Source organism: Peromyscus leucopus, chromosome 19, assembly GCF_004664715.2.
Source record: "Peromyscus leucopus breed LL Stock chromosome 19, UCI_PerLeu_2.1, whole genome shotgun sequence".
NCBI lineage: Eukaryota > Metazoa > Chordata > Mammalia > Rodentia > Cricetidae > Peromyscus > Peromyscus leucopus.
In genome coordinates, this window is record NC_051079.1 from 77,858,781 (window position 1) to 77,884,789 (window position 26,009).

At 37.8% G+C, this 26,009-nt stretch overlaps 1 protein-coding gene across 3 annotated transcripts in view; it reads left to right on the forward strand.

Moving 5' to 3' along the window:
• Positions 1-14,051, forward strand: part of Tmx3 (thioredoxin related transmembrane protein 3) — a 38,626-nt gene extending 24,575 nt beyond the window's left edge. For 2 of the 3 annotated variants that reach the window (XM_028861095.2, XM_037197243.1), the window contains 7 exons: positions 2,561-2,659; positions 4,266-4,323; positions 4,470-4,523; positions 5,817-5,873; positions 7,936-8,065; positions 9,442-9,510; positions 10,971-14,051. In XM_028861095.2, the coding sequence (XP_028716928.1) occupies positions 2,561-2,659; positions 4,266-4,323; positions 4,470-4,523; positions 5,817-5,873; positions 7,936-8,065; positions 9,442-9,510; positions 10,971-11,228 (725 nt within the window). In that variant the 3' untranslated portion in view covers positions 11,229-14,051. Of the gene's footprint in view, positions 1-2,560; positions 2,660-3,216; positions 3,435-4,265; positions 4,324-4,469; positions 4,524-5,816; positions 5,874-7,935; positions 8,066-9,441; positions 9,511-10,970 lie in introns of those variants that run through there. The other variant, XM_037197244.1, reaches the window with a different exon arrangement.
• Positions 14,052-26,009: the final 11,958 nt, after the last annotated feature.

The following is a 26,009-nucleotide window of genomic DNA, read 5'->3' on the forward strand; positions in this document are numbered from 1 at the left end:
GCATTTCAGAGCAAGTCATAAAGGCATTTTGTCACTATGTTTCATTATTCTTTTTTTTGAAAATGTGGGCTACATTTTTTTTTTTTTTTAGGTAGCCACTTGGTTATTGGCCCACAAAAGACATCTTTTTTATTGCTTCAGTAAAAGAATATATCATTTTGGTTATTGTGCTGAGAAAACTAAGCATCTCTATTTTTTTACTGTGTTTAATTGAACTAACTTTAATTTCTTGATATATAATTATCACTTCTGTCCATGCAGTTAACCATGCTGTAGGTATACTGTGTTAACCTACTTAATGTTGCATTGTTATTTTATCCTTTAAAGAATTATGCAGTGGCCGAGCGGTGGTGGCGCACGCCTTTAATCCCAGCACTTGGGAAGCAGAGGCAGGCGGATCTCTGTGAGTTCGAGGCCAGCCTGGGCTACCAAGTGAGTTCCAGGAAAGGCGCAAAGCTACACAGAGAAACCCTGTCTCGAAAAACCAAAAAAAAAAAAAAAAGAATTATGCAGTGGATAGTATGGCAGATACATGAATGTCCTACATCACTAGAATGTTAGATAAGGAAATTTATACAGTGAAATAGTAAGTCAGTTCATAGGCTCATTCATTCAGGGGTTAGTTATTTAACGTTTACAGTTATCCCCAAGCAGTCAAAGTTTGCCATCAAAGGAACATGAGAGGAACTTGCACACATAAAAATAGGAGAAAAGAGCCAGGCGTGGTGGTGCACACCTTTAATCCCAGCACTCGGAGGCAGAGCCAGGTGGATCTCTGTGATTTCAAGGCCAGTCTGATCTACTGAGCAAAATCCAGTACAGACACCAAAACTACACAGAGAAACCCTGTCTTGAGAACATCCCCCCCCCCAAAAAAAGAAAAGAAATAACCCATATCTGTGTCTTTACCTTCCTTCTTTTTGATGACAGAATAGCTACTAGAAGTGCTCAGTATGTACTTAACCATTGTTACTATTTTATATATATTTTTAAGTACAGTGTTTTTTTTTCTCTCAAGTTAAAATGCTTAACAGTATCTAAATTCAGCCTTCAAATCTCTTACTCTAGTCCTGCTAAGAAGTCCCTAACTCAGACAGCTTCCTTTTACTTTCTTAGAAATACAAAAAAATAAAACAAAAGAAAACTGGTCATATCTGTTTGTATTTTATATATTCTTTTTACCTGCCTAAGAAAGTTCCCCTCCTTTCACCTTGCTTCCTGCTTCAGTTGTCTTTTGTGCTGAAGACAGAAGTAGTAGGTGCGGTTTCTGCGGGTGTTGTATATATGTCCAGCTTTGCTGCCATTTTACAGACAGTATTTTGAACCTGCCTGAAGCCTTCATGTGAACAACAGGTCCCATAATGCCTCAGATGTTTACTCTGCTACTGAGTATTTATGAATCTGGAAGCATTAGGATGCTACAGGTACAGTTTTCTGAAGAGATTTAAGTTTATTACATTGTGCAGTCTTTAGGAAATTTGCTCTGGGCATGGAATTACAATCCTTGCCCAGTAATCAACTTGTAGTTTTAGGTTCAGTGTTCTAATTTCTAAATTCAGTTCCATAAATACTTTCAAATTGGCATTTATTCTATAGTTTTGATTGCTTAAAACTATAATCAAAACACACTGATAGGCGTTTAAAGACCTATATTTTTGTTGTTGTGGGGGTTTTTGTTTTTGTTTTTGTTGTATGTTTGTTTTTTTGAGACAGGGTTTCTCCCTGTAATTTTGGTGTCTGTCCTGGATCTCACTCTGTAGACCAGGCTGGCCTCGAACTCACAGAGATCCGCCTGGCTCTTCCTCCTGAGTGCTGGGGTTAAAGGCACATGCCACCACCACCCGGCAAAGACCTATACTTTTAATGGTTTCTTCATGCCATTATTGTGTTTCCTAAAGTATTTCAGAACTCTATTTAATCAGGATGTGATATTTCCCCAAAACATTGTATTTCCTGTCAGCCTAGAAAAGGATGTATTTGATGTTTAAATAAAGCTCATGAACTGTGTTTTATGCTTGTGTTTAAGTTGTACATATGAGAAACAATTATGAACTAAGATAAAAATCTAAGAAATAGGAGCAAAGAAATTACAATACATATTACCTACAATGATAGGAACCAGGTAACACCTTTAACAGGATGTCATTGTAGGAGAATATGTTTTTAATTGATCAGTGTATAACTAACTATCTTTCCAACTTCATTTTTAAATGAATAGTCAGGCTGTAATAACTGTTCATATAGTGATATATGTAGTATAAGTTATTTTTAAATTTATAAATGGACTTTTTTAACATATTACAAAATATATTCAGTTTTGATTTAGGGCATTTTAATTATTTTATTTGAATTATTTTTTGCTAATTTTATTGGTACTATAATAAATAATTGCATTGTTCATTAATTGTGTTCTACATCTGATTGAGTAGAATAAACTACCTAAGAACCAGCTTAAGGTTTTAAAATTATGATACTGTATTAGATATTTTATTCACATTGCTGGATTGAGACATTACAGCTATCTTGTACTCTGCTGTATTTCATTTGCTTTGTTTTCAAGAGTATGAAGATGGTGATCTGTCTGCATGGATCAGCAGGGAGAGGTTTCAGAACTATCTTACTATGGATGGCTTCCTGTTGTATGAACTTGGAGACACAGGTAACAAGCATATGGCCATTCCTATTTCATTACCGATTTTTTCTTTGATTCGATACTTAATTACTGGTTATTTTAAAGCTGCATTTACTAATTAAAATAGACTTATGTTTATTAGTTATGCTTTTTAATAATTAAGACTTACATATCCATACCACATATATAAGTATATGTACTTTATATGAGGATCAGTGTAGCCAAAGAAAGGGTTTTTCTAATAGCTAATGGTGATGAGGAAGATAAGGATCCTGGATGATTGAGGAATGAGGGGGGAAAAAAAACAAAACATGAAGCTACAAGTTAAAATGAAGCTTTTCTTACAGTCTTCTAAGATCTGCTTTTACTTGTAAGTAGGAATCTGTCATATTGTTCATTTCTTAAGATCATATGATAGAAAATTACAAATAAAGCAAGAAAATAAATAGAAAGTAACTATATATAAATAGAAAGTTCAAAACTTCTAGGACACTTATCTTTTTAGGAGAAAGTGTTGTATAAATTTAGACCCAATTTTAAGTGAAATATCTATTTATTGTTACCACATGTATTTCCTCTCACAGTTTCATGGTCTTGGGATAGAAGTGCAGCTATAGAGAAGAGGCATTTGAAAATTAAATTAATACAGAATAAAAACTAAGCATGAAATATTTCAAGAAATGAAATAATCCTTATAGACTGATGTTTTCAACAAAGAAAACAGTGAGTTGAGATTGTATAGATGTATTTTTTAAGAGATGTTTTATGTAGGGCAAGATTAGGAAAAGCAGCAAAATAACATAGAATGATATGTTTTGTTTTGTTTGCTTAATCCTACATTTGTGTTCCTGCCCTTGTGAAATAATGCTCCAGTATGTTTAGGTATATAAGTTCATTTAACTTTCCTCATAACTCTGAAAAACTATTGCTTTCCTAAAATAAATGGACGTTTCTTGAAGTTAAGCTAGTAAACAGTGGTGCCTCACCTGTGTTCTCCCAGGGCTTAGTATAGTGCTGAGAACATAACACCTTCAACCCACATCAGCACCATCAGAGCACCACTGTTCTGTTATTACATCGTTCTACCCTCCTGAACATTATTAGTGTGCATATGGAGTAGTTTCACTTATGCCTCAGAAACAGTGTTTCACTAAATTTGATGCTATACGTCATTACTGGTGAATGGTGATCCATTGTAATGGATGTAATAGAGGAAATGACCACACAAAAAGCATCTTCTTTGTGTTATAAACAGTTGCTTTTTTAGTACCACAATTTTTATTAAATTTTTTAAAATCAACATCTTTATGGTACAGCTTTTGACAAAATACTGTACCAATCTATGGGTTACATAAAACAATTTTAATAGAGAAATTACTGCAAATTTATTATATACCTCCTAGAGGAAATTTATCATTTATAATTGACTGATTCATTGGTCCAGGCTACAAGCAATGTACCATAATATATTGGCTTAATTTTGTGTAACATGTGAAGGATGATTGAAATTAAAGTCTAAAAACATATTCTTATAGTTCCCAGTTACAGCAGAAGTAATATTTGACAAGCATGTGTAATGTGAGTTATATCATTCTCAATTCCAGGAAATGAAAGATATTATTCTTAATTTTAGGAAAGCTTGTGGCCATTGCAGTTATTGATGAGAAAAACACATCACTTGAACATACCAGGTATGGTTGCTTTGAAATGATTTAAGCTTCAAATGTCATCCAGATCTTGTTTTGCCTGTAGCATTTAGATAAGGCAATAGATGTGATAATGGGATAATTAAACTTTTTAACTTGAAGAGGTGAAATATTTATGTATTCTTCTACAGATTAAAGTCGGTTATTCAGGAAGTTGCTAGAGATTTCAGAGACCACTTCCATAGGTATGTACCTGTGTTCTGAAAGGTTGTCTTTGTGTAACTTGGTGTTACAGTGAAGTAAATCTAAAACAGATAAATTGAGTATCCCTATTCTCTAAAATTTAAGTCTGAAATCTGAGATGCCCTAAGGTCTAAGTGAAGGGCTGTGACATGATACTAAGTAGAAAATCCACAGCTACCTTCACATGACAGTGGTCAGAGTACAAAGTCACATTTAAAGAATTATATGAAATTCCTTCAGGATATGGTATATGTGGGGGGGAGGGGAGTGAATTCTGTACTTAACATTTGGGCCCCTGCCCTAGGGAGCTCATTGTTTATGTGCAAATGTTCCAAACCATGAAAACTTGGAGAAATGTGAAGCACTTCTGGCCCCAGTCTTTTAGAAAAGAGAGTCCATCTCACACTTAGAAAGGCGAATCAAGAATTGCAGTGAAGAGCCAGGTGGTGATGGCGAATGTCTTTAATCCCAGCACTTGGGAGGCAGAGGCAGATGGATCTCAGTGAGTTAAAGGCCAGCCTGGTCTGCAAAGCGAGTTCCAGGACAGCCAGGACTGTTATACAGAGAAGCCATCTCCCGAAAAACCAAACAAACAAACAAAAAAAGAGTTGCAGTAAATGACCTGGAGCTTCAGGTCAGCATGAGGATAAATCCATGTCACATCTTACAAGTTAGAGAAGATGCATCCAGTCATTTAAAATTTATTCCATTCATGCTTCCTGAGAGTGATTGACATGTGTTTTATGTTAGGAAAATATGCCCATAGACTAACAAATTTGAAACAATTCTAATGAACAGTCACATGGCAGGTAGATATTCAAATTAATGGAATATAACAATTTACTTAGGAATGAGAATTTTTGCTGTATTCCAAATTTTTGTGTTTGTTGCTGCCATTAAAAACAAACAATAGGAACTTACAGGATTCATTATTTTCTTCATATTTCAAATCTACTGAAAGTTCGTTGTGCAGCATGATACATGGTAGCTGACCTCTTCTGAGTGATCCTATTTCATGGTATATTAGCTTTCCTTAAATCCATTTTCCTTGGAGCATGTTTTCTTACCTGCCTTTTAAACATGTAAAATGAGGTGAAATGTCACAGAGTTTGTTGCCACTGCTCATGTACTTGTTTATAAAGCCCGGTAGCACACACTTATGTACATATCAGGGATTTCCATGTTCAGTATTGAAAATTTATGTGCTTACCAAGGTCATGTTCGTGTTGTGTACATTTTTTTTAATCTAGTTTTGTGTTCTTTCTCTTCTCTCTGTTGTTGCTGGTGTCGGATAGAGATTTTCAGTTTGGCCATATGGATGGAAATGATTACATAAACACATTGCTGATGGAGTAAGTAAAGTGCTAATGGTTTTACTAGCAGTTTTTCCTCTTTGATATTTCTGATTTTGAGAGAGATGGGGAAAAGATTTAATTAGCTTGGAAAAAGATACCAAAAAAAAAAAAAAACCACCCAAAAACAAAAAACAAAAAACTCACATCATTTTCTGGTGTCTTATTTTAGTTTATAAATCCTTTTATTTTGAATTTATTGAGATTCAATTTTATTCTTTACTATAGAAGATTATCTGCCACTTCAACATTATAACTTATAGTTTAATGATTTAAGGATATAACTTATAGATATATCTTTAAATAATTCTACAACATATATATTTGTGGTTTTTTATAATTCTTACTTTAATCATTTTAATACATAATTATGGGCTGGTAAGGTTGTTCACTGGGTAGAGGCAATTGCATACAGGTCTGGCGACTTGAGTTTGATCCCAGTATACCACAAGGTGGCAGGAAAACCCCATTCCTGAGTTGTTGGCTGACTCCCACATTTCTTAACACATAGTTTAATTAGATAGTAGAAAATCTGAGCTCAAATTAGAATCAGGAGAACATAATTAGCTTAACTTGCTACATTTGAAGGGTATGTTAGTTTTTTTGTCTCTGACAAATACCTGAGGGAAAGATTTTAAAGGAGGTAAGATTTATTTTGGCTCTGGTTTATAAGTCTCAATGTTGGTGGGCTCCATTGCTTTCAGTCTAAAGGAGGCAGTGCATCATGGCAGCAGGAGTATGTGACTGGTACTCCTCACTTTAGATGAGTAAGAAGCAAAAGATGAGGAAGAGAAAAGGAGACCAAGCATCAAGAGCGTGTTTCCAGTGACTTGGTCCATCCAGCTAGGCTTAGCTGTTGAAGATTCCCCTACCTGCCAAGATAATATCACCAGTTGGGGACCAAGGCTTCCACACATGAACCTCAGGCCATTTTATATTCAAGCTATAATAACATGTCTTTATGTGCTGAGATATGGCCTGCTTTGATGAATTTTTAAATATGTTGGAAAATACATGTATCCTCTTGTTGGATAGAGTGGCAAGAAACTACAGAGAATTCATAGTAGTGTTTATTCAACATGTTTTTAATATGTTAACTCAACATATACAAGGTACCATGTGAATAATTAGCTTGAATTTTCTCATGTAATTGTTTAGCAAGTTAGGTACTATTGGTTTCCTTATTTTATGAGAAAAAAACTTTACATGTAAGAAGCTAAATTGACATTCTGTAATGTTTAGAGAAAGCTCCATATTCAAACACATTGTGACTCCAGAGACCATCCTCTTGCTTATGTGGGTTTTTGAGTGCCATCTGAGGTAGGGTGAATGTTATTAGTGTTTTGTATAATACTGTACAGAAACTTATACTTTCTATTTTATATTTAATATAAATATATTTATATTTTATATTATATAAATTTATAATAATTTATAATATAAATATATTTAATCACTGTTGCTCAGGTGTTGATTATTAGAATATTTTCATACATTCTTGGTTAGTAGTAAATTTGATGAAAAATTTGAAAGGTTCAGGTGCTGTGGGATGGTCTGTATGTTAAATTGCTCTGATTGGTCAATAAATAAAACACTGATTGGCCAGTGGCCAGGCAGGAAGTAGGTGGGACAAGGAGAGAGGAAGATTCGGAGAAGCGGAAGGCTAAGGCAGAGAGACACTGCCAGCTGCTGCCATGACCAGCAACATGTAAAGAGGCCGGTAAGCCACCAGCCATGTGGCAAGGTATAGATTTATGGAAATGGATTAATTTAAGCTATAAGAACAGTTAGCAAGAAGCCTGCCATGGCCATACAGTTTGTAAACAGTATAAGTCTCTGCGTTTAGTTGGTTGGGTCTGAGCGGCTGTGGGACTGGCGGGTGACAAAGATTTGTCCTGACTATGGACAAGGCAGAAAAACTCTTAACTACATTCAGGTAGACCATAGGGATAAAGATATTAAAAATCTCTTTTCCTCCTTAACTATAGTTACTAAGATGTAAATGATAATTAAGGTATTTATTATTATTGTACTTAACATAAATTTTTATTCTTTTTTTTAGTGAATTGACAGTCCCAACCATAGTTGTACTGAATACTTCAAATCAACAATACTTTTTACTAGATAGACATATTAAGGATGCCAGTGACATGGTCCAGTTCATTAACAGCATTTTGGATGGTACAATACCAGTAAGTAGTTCAGATCCATTTCAGAGGGATGAAGGGGAGGAGGCTGAAGAGACGTTAGCAAATCTATACCTCTGATCCTGAGGAAAATAGGTAGCTATTGCCTGGAGAGAAGAGAGAATCAGCTTCCACCCACTGCATTCTCCTGTCTCACTCACCCAGTCTGTTAGCACATTCTTCTGTGGCAGAGGCTCATAGGTACAAATGTCCTTCAAAGAGTTATCTGGAATGCCTTGCTTGTCACAGTAATGGGAAAAGTGCTCTTGGCCTCTAGGGTTAGATTAGAGATATTAAGAGGTTTGTGATGTGGAATAATGCTTTTTAGAGAATTTTCATGGCATGTAACACCCTTTTTGGTCAGTTGAATTAAGGATAACTGAAGTAAGTTACCAGAAATAACGATTTTCTTAAAGCTGTGAAAAACATTAGTTTTCTAAGTGATCAAGAAATGTATTGAGAATTGTAACTCCAGCAGAGTTCTAAAAATACTTTTGTGAAAGAATTGTCATAAAGACTACATGATCTTAATTTTCTTTTTTGTTCTCTTTGTTACTGTAAATCCTATTGAGTTATTTCTCAAAATAGGTTGCAGCCCATAATAACAGTCATGAAACCTTGCTCAGGTAGAGATCAGGAGTCAATAGCACACATCTTAATTAGTTGAAAAAATTCAGGAAGGTCTTTGTTGCTTCAGTAATATTTATTGTTTTCTTATATTTTTGTTTCAGTTTTACTCAAACTTTGAAAAGCCAACATGTGTACCTACCTTGGTTTGAAGCCAATAAGTTGGGGAAGCCCTCGTAGTCATATAGTAGCAATATGATATAAGTAGAAATAATATTTCCATTGAAAAAAACTCATTTGTAGTAGTGAGGGCCCTTCTGTTCGTGATTTAGTGAAACCTGATGAGACTTTTATAACAGATTGCATTGGTCCTGTAGCCTAGGAATTCAAAGAATGGGCAAGACTTCTGGGATGGTTAGATGCCGGGGTTTGATTTCTTCAAGAACTCTCTTAGCTTCTCAACACTCCCTGTTGAGCTCCATCTGCAGGAGGATGTCCCTACTTACAGGAAAGTCTTCTGCCATAGTGTGGCTAAGCAGCTCATAGAAAATCAAGGCTTGTACAAGCCTGGGGAGGGGGGCCAGCATCCCAAGCCACAAGGATCATGAGTTTTTAGGGAAGATGAGTTTTTAGGGTGTGTTAGCATAAGGTAGGAATATAGGATATGAAGGGGGTATAAATATTTAACATGAATTTAGGGGGTGATGTGTGTAATATTTTGTAAGTCAACTTTATGACTGCCAGTTACATGATTATGTAACATAAAATGGAGTACTGGTATGTGCATAACATATTTTATTCTTATTAAATTGAAGGCCCAAGGAGGTGATAGCATTTTGCAGAGACTGAAAAGAATAGTATTTGATGCCAAATCTACAATTGTGGTAAGTTTTGACAGTTAATTTAGTGTCCTTGATAACTAAAAAATTTGGGTGTTCTCAGTCACCTCTCTCTTTCTTTCCACTTGTCTTCCTTTCTTTTGTACTTTATTTCTTTAAATGGCAGACTAAATTGTAGAATTAAAAGGTAACAGTAATTCTCTAACAATGTCTTCCTTCATTTATTTGTTCATCCCAGCTGTCTTGCTAACTGCTCTATGTCATTTTTCATTTGTTGAGGCCTAAGCCACCATGAAAATGTAGCTAGCCTTCTTTATTGGTAAGGAGTAAAATTGAGTCATCAGAATTATCCCATACCTAGCATCCTTCTGTTTTTTCAGTCACATTTGGCTCCTTTTTATTTTGTCTGCCAGCTGCCCTCATTTTCATCCAGGTCCACGGTCCCTCTCACCAGTCTTCAATCCGTTCTTTATATTACTGCACAATGTCACAACAGCCATCAGTTCTGAGCACTTTCTTTTTCTGTCGATTTATATCAGAAGACCCCATCCATCTGAAGTATTTTCCTTACTGGCTTTTATATATTGCTGAGGCTTTCTAGGGATCACTGCTAGTGGTCACATGTTACCTCTGCCTCTTTCTCACTCATTTTTAAATTTCCACCCCTTATTCTGTGAATCAATCCAAAAATGATCTTTTTGTTCTCTGAACTCTTCTTACGAGTAATAGACCCAATCCATGAAATATGTCTTAGTGGTAAACTTGATTCAGTAAATTTTTTTTTCTGAGAGCTGAGGAAATACCACATAACATAAAAGAAACTAGTAAGTTAATGTGGCTTTACTAGCAACCAGATGAATCATATATTAAAATACATATAGGACTATAAATAGATGGCTCTACAGTTAAGAGCTGGTGCCTTTTACAGAGGACCCAAATTCAGTTCCCAGCTCACAGAGTAACTCCAGCTACAGAGGATCTGATACCTCTGGCCTCCAGGCACCACACACACACACACACACACACACACACACACAAATTAAATAAAATCTTTTTTAAAAAACAACAACACTATAAGAGCATATATATATATATATATATATATATATATATATATATATATATGTGTGTATATATATATATATATATATATATATATATAAACTCTTTATTGGAAAGCAACTTCCTAGAGTTCAGACATAGACAGTAATCATCTAAGAGATCATAGGTAATTTGAGAAAAAGAAGGGTTTTCTATTTGGTTCTTTTGGTTTCTTTTCCTGTTCCCGTAGCCAGTTCTACACACAAGCACACTCACATGTGCATGTATGAGCATAGAGTTTTTAATCTTAGAATCTTTAACATGGTAGGTATTGCTCAGGTATTGACATTTATTCATTGAAGCTAAGTTCAGTAGTAGTGAGTGGAAATCTATTGTGGCATTATATTTACATCATGCTTTTTATGTTAGAATTCTGTTCAAGTGCAACTGACTTCTCTCCCCAGTCTATATTCAAGAGCTCTCCACTTATGGGCTGCTTTCTCTTCGGCCTGCCACTTGGTGTCATCAGCATCATGTGCTATGGAATCTACACAGCTGACACAGATGGAGGCTACATAGAAGAGCGGTATGAAGTGTCCAGAAGTGAGATGGAAAACCAGGAGCAGACAGAGGAGAGCAAAGAGCAGGAGTCCATCTGTGGAGGATCTCTAGCGCCTACTGTGCAAGAGCCCAAGGATGTGTTAGAAAAGAAGAAAGACTGAGACTTCACAGATAAAAAAATATTTGATAGGATTTCAGGTTATTAAAGAATATTTATTGAATTTAGAGATTTAATCATGATCTATTTACAGAAGAGAACATGTTATTTGTATTTTGCTAATAACAACTGCATGAATTAAAGTAATCCTTCCATAAGTGGGAAGATATTTAGAACAGAGAGATGAAGAGTGTGTACAAAACCAAGCCAGATCATTGTGTCAGTTTACCTTGCAGATGCCCATTTTGTGCACACTCCTCTATGTGCATGTTCTATGACAAAGTTAAAAACTTGGACAAAGTATTATCTTGACCATTGGGGTGGAAGATGTGTGGTTTTGCAGAGAGAAATAGTACTTTCACCTACTATATCAATTCTCCTATATTTTGGATAAAATTTATATGAACAAATTAAGTCTTTAAAATTTAGATGTTTTAAGAATAACTAGTAAATTTTTCCATGTATCAAATTTCAGATTCTGAGTTTAAAAATCATGTGGTTTTTATATAGCATAGTGATTTTATTTTACTAGTTGTTTTTAAAGGAGAAATGTTACTTTTTTACTTATACTCAGTTGCATTATTATGATATTGGCTTATGGTCCCATGAAGTGGGGGAAGATAATTGGCCTTTACAAAATGACCAGGGTATTTGGGGAGTGATGGCTTCAGTCCCTGCCTTATGCTGCTCAGCAGGGCACACTGTCCATCACTGTAGGAAAGAGAGGCCCTATTAGTACACCTCCCTTTTAGCCAAAGCAGCCTATTATTTTGTTTTGTTTTATTTTTATTTTATAGCTTGACATTACTTCTAAAATTTCTATTAATTAAGAATGTTTTCAGAAGTAATATACATCATGTTTTTTATGATATATAAACTAATAATTTAAAATTTACTGCCACACCTCTATTGTGGGAGACCATGACATGTCAGTTATATAATTAGCATGTTAAACTCAGATGTCATGAACATAACATGTTTACGACACATTAATTTGTTAATCTTGAGGCCTTCATTTTAGCTAATTTCAGAATTTTTATTAAGTAACATTTAGATGGCTACTGTTTGAGTAGTTTAGGGTTTATTGAAAGGATCTACTAAGCATTCGTCAACATAGTTTCAGTTCTAACACTGATGTTACTTAAGCTTCTGCTTTGGTTACCAGGGGAGCTTCTGGTTTCTGAACTAAAACTTGTGTATCTGTAGAGTCAGGGAATTGTTAGTCATAGTTTGTGTCTAGGTGTGCTTTTCATATTTAAAAAAATCCATTTTTAATATTTAATCACCCATTGTTAACTTTATTGATAATGATATAAACATACAGTCACAGGGAATTTCAGAAAATAAAAGAATATTTTCAAATGGAAACTGGAGATAAGCACTGTTAATAGTTGCTGTGACAAGTAAACTCCTCCAAAGAATAAAGAAGACTCTTTGGGAAGGTTCATGATAGTTGTCCCAATGGTCAAGTCTTTTTGCAGGAGGAAAGACCTGAAGTGCATATAGATGCCTCATTTATGATACTGTATGGTAAGAAGAGAGATCTGAGGAAATAGGAAGTACCACTAATATATTTTAATATTGTTCATCACTATCAAATGTTATGTGTATTTTTTCTTATCAATCAAAACTTGTAAATAAGTTCTCAGTAGGAAAAAAAAATAAAGCACAGCTTTGCATCAGGAAACAGAAGCGCAGAGGTATTTTTTGTTTTGGGGGGAGGGGCAATACTTTCCTTTATGAATGAGTGCTTTGGTTTTCTGTTGTGAAACAACTATATGCTGATTCTCATTCAATTTGTACTTTTAAAATGTGTTCATTGGGAAAAACAAAATGTGTAAGTAGTTTGTAAGTGAATAGTTTTATTTCTTTTTGTATTAAACTACTTTTTGCTTCTTGAGATTTTTATTTGCATTGTCATGTTGTTCACATAACAAAATTTAAAGTTTATTCATTCATGTGCTTTTTGATATGTTATCGTTCTGTTTGCTATCAGGAGAACATACTTTAGAATCAGGGCAGCTCTCTTCATAATCTAGGAAAATATTGATCCTCTAATTCAATGGTAAGTCCCATGGTTAAATACCAACAACAGAATCCTTTCAGGAAATTGGAATTCCACCCTTTCTTTCATGTGTAAAGTTCTGATTTCTGAAATCCAAAAATGTAGCTCTTTGGTGCTGAAACAACATTTCAGAGTACTCCAGAGATTGTTCATGCTTAGTCCAGCATCCTCAGCATCTCTTTCTGAAAGCCTTCTTCATCGTGTACATAGATATTTTCATACCTTCTATTGTGTGAAGTGTGTTTGAGATTTATTAGATATACATGTTTTGTTTTCTTCCTCACTCTAAGGACTCCTGGAACATGGTTTAGAAATGCCAAATGAGTAAAGGTTATGGAAAGGACTCTTGAAGAGCTGAAGCAACTGTGTCTGTTGTTTCTGTGTAGTCAATTTTATTGCCCGTGATGTTTCTGATATTTTGACTTGGTAGCTCTTGATTTTAAAATAATATTTTCATCAGTGTTTCCTGATGAAATGGACAGGGGGAAAAAAAAATCACTCAGCTATTCTTATGCAGAAACTGTTAAACCAGTGTGACATGTTAAGATTTAAGTGGAGGGACTGAGTTTGCCATTTTATCTTTACAAATATATATATATTTTCTGAATGTTTCTGAATAGTTTCATAGTTTGGACTAAGCTATAAAGGTTTTTGAAAGTCTGTATTACTACTAACTTGTTGAATTGTGATACTCTGCCTTATAGCATCAATTGCAAACCTTTGTTTTTCTAAAATAAAGTAATTAAAAACATGATTGCATAATTGCTACCTTTAATATTTATTTTTCAGAAGTTTGCCACATGAATAATTATCTATAAAAAATCAGAAGCTACAACTAATATTTCATGCAATATTTTTCTTTTATTAAAACAGTTTATTAATTACAGAAACACAATTTTAGATTTTAAGCAGTCCTGGAAGTGAATTGTAGCTTAATTCCTTGTAGACCAATTCCCTAAAACCTATTTTTCTAGTGTATTTTGATTTTATAAAGCCTGGAGTTTTTTTGTTTTTGTTTTTGTTTTTTTATATTTTTTTCTCCAAAAGGATGCCTCAACTTTTCTACAAAGTTTAAAGTTAGAACAAGATTTGAATTTTGAATTACTAAATTACAATCCTGGACACAATGCTATCCTGACCTCTCATTTTCATTATCAATGAACAGAGAATTTAAAGCCTTTGGGGTAGGGGGGGGTCACTGTACTTGATTTTTACTTATTTTTACACTGAATAGAAAGCATATAACAACATAAATTTTATGCAAAATTAATTTTTAAATTTCTTACATCAAAGTGATGTGTTTTCATGAAGTGATGGGAACAAGAATAACAAGTGAGTCCAAAACATGAGCTTGCACTGATTTGCAGGTTATGAGCAGAGACAGCCTACTGAGCTATATGTGAGGGAGGTGCCCTGTGTCGGGGTAGGGGGACACTACCTGTATGGGACGCTGGTCTCACTTCATGGTTCTTTTTCTTGCTCCACCCTTGTGGAATTAGGAAAGCCAATTAACCTCTCCCACTTCTGAATTACCTGTGATTTGAGTATAATGCCACCTTTCTCTAGATTATGAAGGTTAAATTGACCTGTGACTTTTCATTTCATTTAGAATTCTATCATTGGTGTGGGGAAAAAAATTCATCGTAATGTAAAGTCCTTATACTTTTAACTTTTCTTGGCTAGTTTAATGCAATTTTTGAATTCTAGAACTTTATATAGTGATGGAAAATATTTTAATATTGAAATTAAAATTAAATACAAGTATTTAGGTTTAGTCACCTGTGAAAATCCTCTGACTTGTACTTTTTAGATGAAAATGATCACACACAAGAAGATGTAACTGGTCAGTAAGGTTATTGATTCATATATGTGCATATCTTAGATTTCTGTGTGATTTAGGCAGAATTGGTTGTAGGTGTATCACTGGAGTGGGTTTTGTGGTTTCGAAAACTGCCTGTGGATTAGGATGTAGCTCTCAGGTGTTTCTCTAGCATCTGCCCGCCTGCCTGCCACCATGCTCCCCATCATGATGATGATGATGTTTTCTGAAGCTGTAAGCAAGCCCCTGATTAAATGTTGTTGTAAGAATAGAGTTGGTTGTGGTGTTTCAGCACAGTAATAATAACCCTAAGACAGTCTTGTTCTGCCTCTACCTAGAAGACTGGACAGGTGAGCTGGGGAAGCAGGTTGAGAACAGAGCTGATTTCCACACTGGAATGCAAGCATTTGGTGTGTGTGTGTAACATTTGAATTACTTTAGAAGAAAACTTGCTGAAATGACATTTTCCTGTCTTCTTGGAATGGTAAGATAATAGTTTGCTATGTCACAGTGGAAGGAAGCAAGTAATCTAAACAGGAGTGGGGATTAATGTCAAAAGTAAGGGGGGAGGAGCTTGATATACCATGCTTTGTTGACACCCATGGGAGGCCTGCCCCTTTCTGAAGAGAAACAGGAAGAGTGGATGTGGAGGTGGGGGGGGTGCAGAGGGGAAGCAGGGCAAAGAATGGGAAGAAACGGGGGAGGGAAAATTGGGGTCAGAATGTAAAATAAATGAAAAAAAATAATTTAAAAAAATGTACTAAAAATGTAAATGAGGGCTGGAGAGATGGCCATTGACCACTCTTCCAGAATATCCAGGTTCAGTTCCCAACACTCACGTGGTTGCTCACATTTTGTAACTCCAGTTCCAGAGGATCTTGTAAATTGAATTCTGTCATTGGTCCGATAGCTGATTTTAAGTAGCAGTTTGGCCCAAAGGGCGGATTTTTATTGGAGGGTACATGACCTGAATCCCCAAATAAAAAGCTGGGGCAGGGTGAAGCACACTCCTGGAAAGTGGAGTGGTTGGCAGTGAGCCATGGGAGAAAGCATGGTTTGGTTAGATTCCCCATCCTCTTTGGGAAACGAGGAAGTGGCAGTGGCAGTAGCAGAGAGCTGGGCCCCTAATGGGAACAGCTAGTGACTAGATTCCTCACTTGACTTGTAGTTATTCTGCACAGATTTTACCTATTAATAAAAGGTAATGCATTCCCATGAGTTCTTTAACTGGCGGCCAATGGCTGCCTATACCCACCCACGCAACCTGCCAACCCAGTCCCCAGGCACCGGCCTCCATCTTTGCACTCCTTGCACCAGGGCCGAGAGCTCCTGAGGCATGTAGCCAGAAAAGCAGGTGCACTCTCAGGCACAACCACTCTGCAATCCAGCAGAGGCAACTGCCTCTAACATACAGTACCTGATAATTAACTCAAGACATAACAGCACAACTTATAGTACTTTGTGGTTCAACAAACTGCCTTTTATTGGGTTCCGGTAAAATTAGAAAAAATGGTTTTACAAAAGAGATTCAATGCAATATTTGGAAAATTAACAGTTTTATAAAAATATTTTAAAAGCTTCATTGGGTTACTGATAGCTGAAATACCTACTTTAATAGAAACCATTTCAGCTTACACAGTTGGAATCTTAGTATTAAAGCAAAATATGCAAGGATCTCAGTTTAAAAACAAACTAGTCATAAATGGTTCTAGAAATTGAAAAAGTTCAAGAAAAGATTGTTACTGATTCAATAAATCTTTGACAAACTTTAAAATAGTGTTGATTGGTTCGGGCAATTAAATAATGCCCTGCCATCCATTGTTCTTATAATCATACTTACACATGTATGTCAGCACTGAAGTATAATGAAAATGATTATACCTTGGAACAAGCCATAAATCATCTGGAAGCTGTATGGCCACCAGAGAATAGTATTTGAACCTAAATAAATTTCATCAAAAGATTTTTTTTTTCCAGAATGCAAAAGCAAGGTTTAATTCTGGATATCCAAAAGCAATACAAGCCTAGGCAGGGACTTCATCCAATACATCCAACGCAGTGGAGGCTGGAGGAAGTGCCCACCTGTCTGCAAGCTCAGTTTTTAAAGGGAAAAGTCACAAGGTTACATCATTTAGGGGTGCTAGTACGGATACAATTCTGATTGGCTCGCTTCTAGGGACTTCTAGAAATTACTTCTAAGGGAGTGGTTGCCCAGCACCATTTCTCATTGGCTGCCCTCAGGTGGGGGCATTTCTGTGGTCAGTTACCCTGGAAACCAGGGAGAGGACATTCCATAGTCTGACAGGCATTACCTCGTGACTATCTTGTGACTCTGTACTTTTACACTTCCTGGTTTCTGGAATCTGAACTGACTGGTTTCAGTAACTAATGGCCTATTCCCAAAAGGAGAAATCTTAGGCCTTAATTTTAGGGTAAAAGCATTTTGGTCTTATTTCTAAGATGGCTCATTTTGGTCTCACATTTCCCCCTTCTCATGTGCCTAATGAAACCCAATCATGGGTTTTGGACAGTTAGCTCCTAAGTATCCCTCTCTAATAATGGCCATGTATAGTTAGCCATCTTGTCTCTATGCCAGGGAGTTTCATTTTGACTCAGCATTTCAGCCTTTTCTGAACAGGGAACATGGGTGATGTATTCTCTTCTGGAACTGCTTCGAGCTGGCATTGGGGCGCCGCTGTCAGGGGCCCACAGAAGGCTGAAAAGCTAGTCAAAGACTGGGCAAGGGGGCATTTGTCAGAAGCATGTAGCTGCCTGACCCCATAGGGACAGGAAAGAATCATGTTAGCTGGTCTGGTCCACACCAGCTTTTAGCAAGTCTGAAGCTCACAGTCGTCTGGAGCAGTGGAGTCAGCAACTGAAACCTGGAGGTGACTGCCATCCAAATGGAAATCTGGGGTCCTTTCAACCTCTGTGAAGTGAGTCTAGGTTTTTATGACTGTTTGATCCTTTGAGGCCTACTTACAAAATGACATAAAAGTTTTAGATACATTAGTATTACCAGTCTGCACTGAAATCCATATTGTAGACATCCAAAATGTTGAGCTTGTGACTGAATAGTAAGTAGTCATTGCTTTACCAGCTCATCAGGGCTCCTAAATATTAAGCTCTGAACCATAGAACAGGAGAGTAATCTGAAACATATCTCATTTTAGACTCATATCTGAACCTTTTTGACTTAGAACATTTTCCTAAAAGTGAGCTAACAAGATAGCTATAGCCTTGCACGAGGATCTGGTTGATGCTGCCATGCTGACAAAGTTAGAGCTAGCCCAGCCATCAGTACTATCAGAAATCTGAGAAGGATAAACTATATCTGAGTGCAGACCAAGGAGCTTCCAATCCTATAAATTACAGGGACCAATCCCTACCCAGGTCTCCATAGTGTTGGAGGCACCAGTCAGAACAGCATCAATCTTCTTCCGCCATCAGGTCCATAAGGCAGAGTATTTTTCCTCTTAATAGGAAAATGGAATAGGGACATGGAAGACTGACCTTGATCACGCAAAAGGGTGCAATCAATTCCAGTATCCTACTGCTTGTCCACAGTCTGGGCTGGGTCCTGGCGGCAGGTGTTGCATCTTGCCCTGTGGTCAGCATTGTCATTTCAGGCAGAGACGTTGTGCCTCGTACGTAATCTTCTTTGGAGACCTTGGGTCACTGCTAGGATATGGAAGCCTGTCTGATATAGTAAGCTTTTAGATCAACATTTAAATGCCATATTCTTCAGATCTCTGAAGTATGAGGGTTGTCCAGGTATATCTGAATAGACAAACTTTTTTTTCTAATTACTTGTTTCAAGCTCAACCCTGAAAATACAACAAACTTAGCAAATACAAGGAGGCTAGACAACATTCTTAAGCCTGAATGTACCTTGGGTAAGGAGAAACATTTTTTTTTAAGCCATTGGTTTTTAACTATAAAAACTGTTCTTAAGAGATTAAGATCTCTCAAATGTCTTCTGTAATATCAACAATAAAGTATCTTCTTTTACTTCAAGGGGGAGAAAACATGGCATCACCACAATCTGTATTAAACATATGTTGCCATCTATTTAAATTCTCTAGAAACTTGCTGTTGAACACTTGGTAAAGACATGAGTATTAGGTGTTAACCCGAGTAGATCTTTATAACCTTAGTAAAAGATGGCTGCCAGCCACATGGCTGCCCATGAGGTCACCAGCCAAGATGGAGGGAGCCACGTGGTTGCTGTTTAAAGATCGTTTTTCTAAACAGTAATTACTTGCACACATACACACAGTTGGATCCAAGTTACACACATACATACATACAGTTAAAGCTTGCTTACATTTTCAAGTCACATACCTGTATACATACACACATTAGCAGTTTGCAGAATCATTAGGCATTCTTAAGATGAAAACCAACAAGAATTAACTTTAAATTCAGTATTTGCAGGTATAAGAAACCATAACAAACAGTTTACATCACATCCCCTCTGACCTTCTACAACCTTCCATATACCCTCAGTCTGTTCCTTTGATCCCTCAGACATTTACTCCAGACAAATTCCGCTTTTTCTTTTCCTTTAAAACAGAAACTCTTACCAAAGTCTTTCTTGTGATTTCCCTCGGTACTCTAGAATATATTGTAAAGTTACAATATTTTAAACAAGAACAGAAATACATGCATATACCATAACAAGAATAACTCAATTTGCATCAGCACTGTACCGAAGCAAGAAACTGTTGGTGACATTCCATTCTTGGAGTCAGACCTTGATCAGGTTTTAGCCCCAGGGCAGGTCTTGGGAGCCTCACCCAACAGCATGGAAGAGAACGGGGAAGGCATGCACCATGGAGACAAAAGATTGTTGTCAACCTCAGACCCTCAAGTACACGAGAACGGCAGACTGAAAGTGACTCCATGCCCTGGCTGGGCCCACAGACCTGTAGGCCACTCCTCAGCTGTGACCCTGGAGGGGCAGTTAGTTCTCCACCAGCCCCCACACTGAGCTCCTTGAGGCTCCTGCTGGCTCCCGCCAGCTCTGCCCCATGTCCACACAGGAGCCCAGCCAGAACCTGCCAGCCATATCTGGGCCCCACAGTGCTCACAGCCCACTCTAGCACAAAGCCATGCCTAGTTCCCATGCAGCCAAGCCTCTACTCCACAGCTTTTTGAGCGAGCTGGGGCCCCAAACCCGCTTCATCTAGGTCCCGTGATGCTCATGGGCCGCCTAGCCCTCTCAGCGGCGCCCTGGGTCCCTGAAGTAGCAGCTGTGCAGCTGCTGCCTGCTGGACTCATTGCAAGCTTTCTGCTGCCTGCTGCCTGTGCTCTGGTCAGAGAGAACAAGGAAGCAATGTTAGGTTACTCTGTGCCAGTTCAACCACCGAAGGGATCTCCATCCCTTCAGCTGGCAATCTGGCCCACAAGTCCCAATGCATACACAAGCTCAGGCATAAAACACTCACACATGTGGCCACAGTTCTCACACATTTATACATTTATGAAGGTATAACAAATAACAGTGATGAACAAGATAGGCAGACAAAAAGGAAGAACAAGGGCCCTACAGATGGTCCAGGCAGACGAGAGTTCAGAGAGGGAGCCTCGATAATGCCAAAGACCTACGGATGGGACAGGGACAATTCAACAGAGTCTCCCGATCCCCAGACGGACCCCTCACAGGTGTCCAAACAGATGGACCCCTCACGGGCATCCCAACAGACGGACCCCTCTCGGGCGTCCTATGACGGGGGGACCTGTGAGGACCCCCGCATCCTGATGAGGGGTTGGAACATCTTCCAATTCCTCCAGGGTCACCTTACAGGCTCATCCGCCAAGGTGAGCCTGTCAGATTCAACCGACGGCTTCGGATAAGAAAATGAAAGTAAAAGGAAAGCAAAGACAAGAAAATGGAGCGCTCTTACCGATCGGTACAGAAGGACCTCCGGAGCTCTTAGGGGTCCCGGCGGGGGGGTCTCTGGGGATCCCGGAGAGCCCCCAAATGTTGTGCCCAGATCGTGACCCTCAGAGAGACCACCAAAGACAAGCATGCCGGAATGCAAAAGCAAGGTTTAATTCTGGATATCCAAAAGCAATACAGGGACTTCATCCAATACATCCAACGCAGTGGAGGCTGGAGGAAGTCATCAAAAGATTTTAATGCTAGAATATTCTCACCTACTGTTTCTAAACAATGACTCACTAATACATTTCAAGAAACCCTTTAGCAATTAATTCCCTTTAAACTCCTTCATGTTCAAACTGCAAAAGTCCTGATTGGTGTTATTACTCTAATTGAAGATACTGTTCTTTTGTTGATAATTATAGGCTGCATCAGCATCCAAGGAATCTAAAGCTAGAGAAGCATGCCTACCTGACCATGTTGGTACATAAACAGAAATGGGGAGGTGTTGCTATGCAGATTGGCCTATGAAGCTTGCCTCAAGGGCAAACCTAAATTCACGGGCAAAGTATGATTCAGTTAATCCTTCCCTTGGCATTCACATGGTTCTAAGGAAGACTGCAGGGTAATCTAGCATCCAGAAAGAAAATGTCTTTAGATTCACTCTTTGGGGAACTATCTTCACAAAGTAACAGAATCCTTGTGACCTCCAAAACTGTAGATAAAGCCTGAACAGTCTGCAAAGAAAAGAGAAAAAAGAAAAAGAAAAGCCACATGCATTTACCATGCTACATAGAAATTTTTTGTGCTTTAAAAGATCTCTACTATATATTAATTTTCTATAATCCTAATATTGCAAAAGCAATGCTGCTAAAACTGACAGCCTGGGTTCTTCAACCTCTGGGCTTCCTGACATTTACATATCAGCTTAATTTGGAAGAGCACAAATATTTAAAAGCAAGGTGAACAAGAAAGTGCCATATTGATTTCCAAAGTGGGACTTATGCAGGGACGCTTGGCTCAATCTGGGAAGAGGAGACTGGACCTGCCTGGACTAAGTCTACCAGGTCGATCTCAGTCCTCGGGAGAGGCTTTGCCATGGAGGAGGTGGGAATGGGGGTGGGCTGGTGGGAATGGGGGGTGGGCTGGTGGGAATGGGGGGTGGGCTGGTGGGAAGGGGAGGGGGGCAGGAAGGGGGAGAACAAGGGAATCTGTGGCTGTTATGTAGAACTGAATGGTATTGTAAAATAAAATTAAATTAAATTAAAAAAATAAATAAAAGCAAGGTGAATGAACTGAGAGTCCTAAAACTTCCTTCAACTCTTTCCTCCCCTGTTCTTTGATTTTCCACCTTTCCTTTACTCCCCAAAATACAAGTCTCTGTGGCCATGGGAAACCTAGGGATTTCAAAAGCCACATAAAGGACTCACATGCTAGCACATTGCCATTAGCACATTCCACAGAGCTTTCATCGGGGTATTTGGGTTTCTCAGTGTATTCTGTCTCTTTCGAAAGGCTAGTGGGTACTTTATCAGCCATAATGGTGCTTTTATCAACTGAGCTTTCTGCAGAGGCAACTGAAATGAGGAGAAACAGACCCAGGTGGAATACCAACTCTTCTTTAGAATGATACCGGTGCCACTAAGGCTTGCATTTTCATTTTTATTTTGAATTCATCAATTCTTGTCATATGTTTAATTCCTGTAAGTTGTCTCATTTGTTCACATGTGTTTGGTATGTTTGAGTCACCACATATATAAACATAATAAACAGTGGTTATTATTATTATTTATTGTAATTATAAGGAAATTATTTAAATTAAAAATGGAGATGTAGCAAGATACCAACAAGAGAACAGGAAGTACAGATATTGTAGGCACCCATAATTCAAGCCCCACAGAGTAGGGAACTGTATATACTATACCACAAAATTAAATTCAAGTAAGAATCTTTACTTACAGCAAGAGACCAGGGTGGTAGACACAAAAATCATCACAGAGAGTACTAGGAGCTTCATGGTGATGAGTGGAAGAATATGAATCTTAAAAGGTCTTACAATAAAAAACCCAGAGCCAGATACTGGGGTGGAAACTGAGTGATCAGAGAAGCAGAACAGCCAGCAACTAGCTTACCTCTATGAAATCCACAGCCTCAAGAGAGTGAGTTCCTGTTTCCTCATGTGTTATATACCTTTCTGTGTCCTGCCATGTTACTTCCTGGGATTAAAGGTGTGTGTCACCACTGACTGTTTCTGTTTCTCTCAGTGTGGCCTTGAACACACAGAGATCTACCTAGCTCCTCTACCAAGTGCTAGGATTAAAGGCATGCGCCACCACTGCCTGGCTCTGCTATGGCTTGCTATTAGCTCTAACCCCCAAGCAACTTTATTTATTAACATGCAAATAAAATCACATTTCAGTACAAATAAAATGCCACCATAGTGGCCCCTCAGCCAACCATGACATATGTGTGTTTGGGGGGGGGGGCGCAGAACTCCCCAAGTGTGCCTATTCTGCAGTCTGGGCACAGCATCATTCTGCTCCACTTAAGCACTGGGGCCCACAAAGGCCAGCAGCTAGTTGCACTCAGCTGCACTCTCAGCTCCCTGTTCCCAGCTCCCAGCTCTGGGCTCTCAAGCTCTGCTCCCAAGCTCCTAAGATCATGATGTTCTAAAGAAAAAAAAAGGGGGGGGGTATGATATAGAAAAGATAGGATGAAAGAGTAGATTATTGAATCTACTTTTAAAGAGCAACTTATTTAAAATGTTTTACATTGCTATAGATTTTAGTTTATTGATACAAGTTTAAACTTAATTTTCTTATACTGTATATATATTTCTATTCTCATTTGAGGTATTGTGTTTATGTAGCTCATTTAAATTTTAATGGATAATTAAGAAATAGATTAATAATTAGTCTTCTATGATAATCAAACTTATAGTTTTCTAGGTATACATAGATATAGTTCAATTAGGTAGGTAATCTTCAAACACTTCAAACACCTACAGAATATGGCATTTAAAATGTTTTAAAAATTTAGAATTTCTGGACAATGAGACATGTCAGCTCCTGGCAGCACCGATTTACTTCAGAGAGGAGGATGGGCATTGAAGACACTCAATATTTAAATATCTAATATTTCACTGTGAGTAGCAGGAAATATTAGAAGGATTTAGATTGTGGAGATAGATAGAAAATAAAGGATAGCCTCGAGAGGCCGGGAAACCTATGAGCCCTGAGTGTCTCTGCCCCAGGGTATTTATAGAGACACCAAGGGGTGGAGCAAAAAACCTCTGCCCAGCACAGCCAAGTGCAGACCATCTCAGACACCTGCACTCAGGCCCATGGTCCTAATCATCCTCTCTATGCAGATCTGCTGAGTAAAGCCAAGAGGAACCTGAGAAGGGCTCCCACAGTAATGGAGTTGATAAAACACACTAACAGAAAGAGGAATCCATTCACCCAGCTTCCTGCCATTTCAACAAGTTCAAGACTGAATCTGGACATATTCACATGACTAGGGCAAATCAATTATCTGGGCTTTCTTCAAATTGACTGGTCCTAAAACAGATACATAATAATTTTCTCTCCCTCCCACACTTCCCTTATATTGTGACACAGGATGTCACATGATGGCTTGTAGCAGGGCCTTGCTGTTGTTCCCTTTGGGGGTGGGGGCCAAATAGGAGCAGAGTCAAACCATACAGACTCCAGGAGAATGTCGAAACAACAAACTCAGTTTATTCAGGAAGAGGCAAGCCTTATATACCCTCCACCCTACCGTTGGGGGAGATCTGATGAATATGCATCTGCTGGTGTGACGTGGCTGCCTCTCATTGGTCCAGGTAATCTCCAGATCATGTTTCAGCTGCTGTTGCTAAGACCATCAGGCAGACCCAGGCTGGCTCTCAGAAAGTACCTTTTTTACTTGTTTGGGCCTTCTGGTCCTCAAGCCGGTTAGGGATGAGTCATCCCACAATGGCTGTGAGAAGTACTTTTCCAGAAAGAGTGTTATCAGGAAGAGAATCATTCCTGAGTAATAGATATCAAAATAACATCTCAGATAGTTAAATATTATCCCTGAGGAATGTTAAAGAAACATACTGATCATTCATTTTAAGCCTGGTTGTACTACATGGTGTAAGCAGTGTCAATCCCACTGATCAAAAACAAGACCACTACAACAATTTAAAGTCAAATTTGAAGCAAGCTTTAATTAAATACTGGTGAGGTTGATGGACTCTGGCCAGGCCCATTTCCATCCCAGAAAATATTGTCTCAGACATTCCATCCAATTAATGTGACCAAATCTTGATATTGAAGAAGATTTAAATTATCACAATTTTTTTCTGAGATAGAATTCCTCTGTGTAGCCCTGACTGTCCTGGAATTAGCTCTGTAGACCACGCTGGCCTCAAACTCCCAGAGATCTGCTTGCATTTGCCTCTTGGGTGCTGGGATAAAAGGCATGCACCACCAATGCCCTACACAGTTGTCATCATTTTTAAAAATTCAGGTATAAAATTAATAGATAATACCATGAATATCAATCAACAGTGATTTAGGTAGAAGTTGAAAAGCTGGAACATTAATCTGCATAGCTTGTCACAGAACACAAATGAAACGTGGCAAACTCACAAGATCAAACTATACACATGACGTCTATTGTTAAGAATCCATATTATGATCTTCAAAAGTCAATCAGAACAAATTATGATGAGTGTCCAGAAAGAAAACTTCAATAGGATTTTAGTCAGGAATAGCAAGTGCTCCGTGACTTTACCCAAAGTACAGTGAAAAAGGGAAGAAATCTACTTGTAACAATATATACCTACTTTTTTTTCCAAAAAGGTGCCTTTTTAAACTTTTGAGTGTGTTTATTTATGTAATTACTATATGTACAGGCATTACATGAGAAAAAAATAATGTAGATAATCCATGAAAATAATGTCAGTAGCATTGCTCATTAAATGAGTATAGGTCCTTTAAAGTTGTCAGTCAGTGTTAACCATCAT